Source organism: Nothoprocta perdicaria, unplaced genomic scaffold (genome assembly GCF_003342845.1).
Source record: "Nothoprocta perdicaria isolate Ctin4 unplaced genomic scaffold, notPer1 scaffold_450, whole genome shotgun sequence".
Lineage (NCBI taxonomy): Eukaryota > Metazoa > Chordata > Aves > Tinamiformes > Tinamidae > Nothoprocta > Nothoprocta perdicaria.
Genome location: NW_020455700.1, coordinates 94,268 through 97,657, shown reverse-complemented (window position 1 = coordinate 97,657; position 3,390 = coordinate 94,268). Strand labels below are relative to the sequence as shown.

Below are 3,390 nucleotides of genomic sequence, written 5' to 3'. Positions count from 1 at the left end.
CTATTCCAGAGCCAGGAATGCCATGAGCTGGGAATGCCGTGAGCTGGGAATGCCACAAACTGGCAATGCCGTGAACCAGGAATGCTGTGAACAAGGAATGCCGTGAGGCGGGAATGCCGTGAGGCGGGAATGCCGTGAGCTGGGAATGCCGTGAGCTGGGAATGCCACAAACTGGCAATGCCGTGAACCAGGAATGCTGTGAACAAGGAATGCCATGAACCAGGAATGCCGTGAGGCGGGAATGCCGTGAGCTGGGAATGCTGTGAGGCGGGAATGCTGTGAGGCGGGAATGCCGTGAGGCGGGAATGCCGCTCCCGGCTCTGGCCGGGTCCCTGCCGCCGCCGCTGGGGGCTGCTGCGGGGCCGCGTGCGGATGGGCACGGAGCCGGGATGCGCGCGCAGCGCCCGGTGGCACCGGCACCCACCCGGCTCCCAGGGGATGCTCCCGTGTCCTGCGGGATGCACCCTTATCCCAAGGGATGCACCTATATCCCAAGGATGCACCCCTATCCTGGGAGACGCACCTATGTCCCAAGGGATGCACCCCTGTCCAGGAGCAGGGACCTGTATCCCAAAGGATGCACCCCAATCCAGGAGCAGGCACCCCTATCCTAAGGGATGCACCCATATCCCAAGGGATGCACCCAGTGCCCAGACCACCCTGCGGCGCCACGTCGGCACCTTCCGATGCCTCTGGCACCAGGATCACCCTCGTGGAAATCCTGGAAAACCAACTGCCTCCRGCTGCCGAGCCTGGGCTCTCCCGGGTTTCCCAGCAGTGCCTGGAAAATTCTCCCCCAAATCCAGATCCTTTGGGATCCCTCTGCTCCTGGACTGCTCCCGGAGCATCCCTGTGCCCCTGCTGAGGCCCAAAGTCGCCTTGATTTTCCCGGGAAAGCAGTGGGTTAGAGGGAGCTGGGGGCCACTTTGTTTTCCAAGGAAAGAAAATAGTTTTCCAAGGAAAAAATACTTAGAAAAAATTTGAAAACTTCAACAAACTTCGTTTTCCAAGGAAAAAAACGGGATGAGCAGCGGCCGCTCCAGGTGTTTCCTTTCCGTAGCCGCTCGGCTGCTCYGTGCGCAGGGACATCCCAGAAATCCTAAATTGCTCCCAAATCGCCCCAAAATGAAGGGATGCGKCCGGAGCGGCTCCTTGGAATCCATGTGTTTAATTAAATATAGGGCCCCAATTAAGGGCGGGAATGGGGCAGGGACACCCCCCCCCGCATGCGGTGCCGATCGCTCCATTCCCGACTCCCAATCCAAGCACTTTTCCACTGCGGATCCCCCATTCCAAGAGTCTGGCTGCTTCCCGGCAGGGATTTGAGCCAATTCAGGCCCAAACGAGCCCAAAATGACCTGGATTGCAGCATTATAAGGAGCATTGGGAAGAAGGAGCCGGAGCCGCGGGATCTGCGCGATTCCGGGAAAACCCTTGGCAAAATCCCGCCCGCCTCCAGCCTCGCAGCAAGCCACAAGCAGTGCTTAGTTAAAAGGTTTATTTAACTTTGGAATTTGAGGTAAAATACTCTTTTTTTTTTCTTTCAACTTCCATAACAAAATACAGAGCTATCCGATACCCCTGGAAAAAAATATGTATATTATACATATATTTCTCTAACATTACATCATATATATATAATATATATATGCAACCTTTTTTGTGTGGTTTTTTTTGAAGACTTTATAGAAATCGGGACGTCTAAAGGCACTGCACAATGGAGTCGTTTAAGGGCTACTTTACATTTTTATRTACATATAAACACACACACGTGGAATCCTGCTCGCAAGGGAGAGCTCCAGCCAGCCCCATTCCCTGCCCGTGTATGCATCCCTACTAATCCCTGCTGAAGAAATTCCAATTGGAAAAACATGCTTTAGGAAAAGTGATTCTGTCTTACAAAAACTGAAATTCTAGCGGTAAATACTTGCTTTTTTTCCTTAAAAACACTCTAAAAAAAAAATCGAACATTTATTTTCAAACCATCTGATTATGTCAAACCCAAAGAAAAAAAGAAATTCCTTGTTAAACCCACCCGGATCCGGAAGAAATAAAATAAAAGTTACGTTCCAAACCAAAACCATAATTACGGAATAAATAAAAAAAAAAAACAACCACCAAGGGACAACCCAGCGGCGCCCGTCAGCCCGCTTAATTAATGAGTTAATTAGTTAATGCTTCCAGAGGGGCTGCTCCGGCCCGGCGGCCGCGCCGGCATGATCCCGCCGGATCCGGGGCGGGAAGGACGCGGAGCTCCGGGCATCTCCGGCCGCCGTTCCCGGTTATTCCCGGCTGCTTTTTTCCTTCCTCCGAAGGGAAAAAAAAACTGGGATGGCAGCCGCTTTTCCAAGGCGCTTCCCTACGGCTTCCCTATGATTAACAAAGCAAAAAAAAACGGATTAAAACATTAACATGCGCTCGGTTAATTAATACAGGCGGACGCGGCGCTTCCGACCACTGAAACTCGACGAGTCGGAAGGTTTTGGCACATCGGAATATATAGATATCTATATATATATATATATAAGATTTCGCTTCCATTAAAATGTATTTATAAGCTTCCTCCGCGGAGCGGCGGGGAGGAAGAGGAGGCGGCGCCGCCCTCCGGAGAATCCGCGGCCTTTATCCCTGAACGTGGCGCTCCCGCTCGCAGTGCAATGGCTAGGAGAAGCAAACCCCCAAATCCGAGCGTTTTAAAGCCAAAAAAATGACAGTTCCACCTGGGCGACGTTGGCGGCGGTGGGGGGGGGTTGGTTGTTTTCCTTAAGGAAGTGCGAAAAAGGACGATTTTTTTGATTTTTTTTTCCGTTTTTCCCGAGGGGAAGCGGCGTTCCCGGATGCGGGCGGCGGGATCGGGGGTCCCCTGGGAATCGCCGCTCTGCAAGGCCTCGTGTTGCTAGTTCCTGAGTTCGCCCCCCGGTTCCTCTCGCTCCGGGGGGGGCTCCCTCTTTCCCTGCTCTTCCGCATCCCGCCTGRAATCCGCCGGCATGTCCGTCTCCCGCCGTTTTCCAGCCCTTTCCAAGGACCGGCGGGAGCGTCATCCCCTACAGAGTGGGGAGGGTGGCACCCAACCCTGTGGAAACAAATGTGGAGAAAAGGAGCGGATTCGGAGCAAATCCGGCAAAGTCCAGAGCGGCTCCTGGCACATCCCGGATCCTGGAATGCCGAGGCCTCCGGAGGCTCCTCGTGTCCCTGGCCGTCGAAGGGCTCGCGGAGTTAAGGCATGAGTCAAAGTGATGGGGGGGACAGCACACAGAGGCGGGCGGATGGAGCGGCGTTCCCGGCGTTCCTCCGCTAGCAACTCACCCCCATCGCTCCAGTGTTAATCTTCCAAGCGCTCCCAGCTCCACCCAGACCGTTAGGAGGGGGAAAAAAACAAAACAAAAAAAA

General features: G+C 53.7%; 1 protein-coding gene across 1 annotated transcript in view; it reads right to left on the bottom strand.

Annotated features, from left to right (window-relative positions):
- Window positions 1-3,390, bottom strand: part of LOC112953539 (ETS translocation variant 3-like) — a 7,956-nt gene continuing 4,566 nt past the window's right edge. Inside the window, exon 5 of the mRNA XM_026046618.1 lies at window positions 1-84. Within this exon, the coding sequence (XP_025902403.1) occupies window positions 1-84 (84 nt within the window). The remainder of the gene's footprint in view (window positions 85-3,390) is intronic.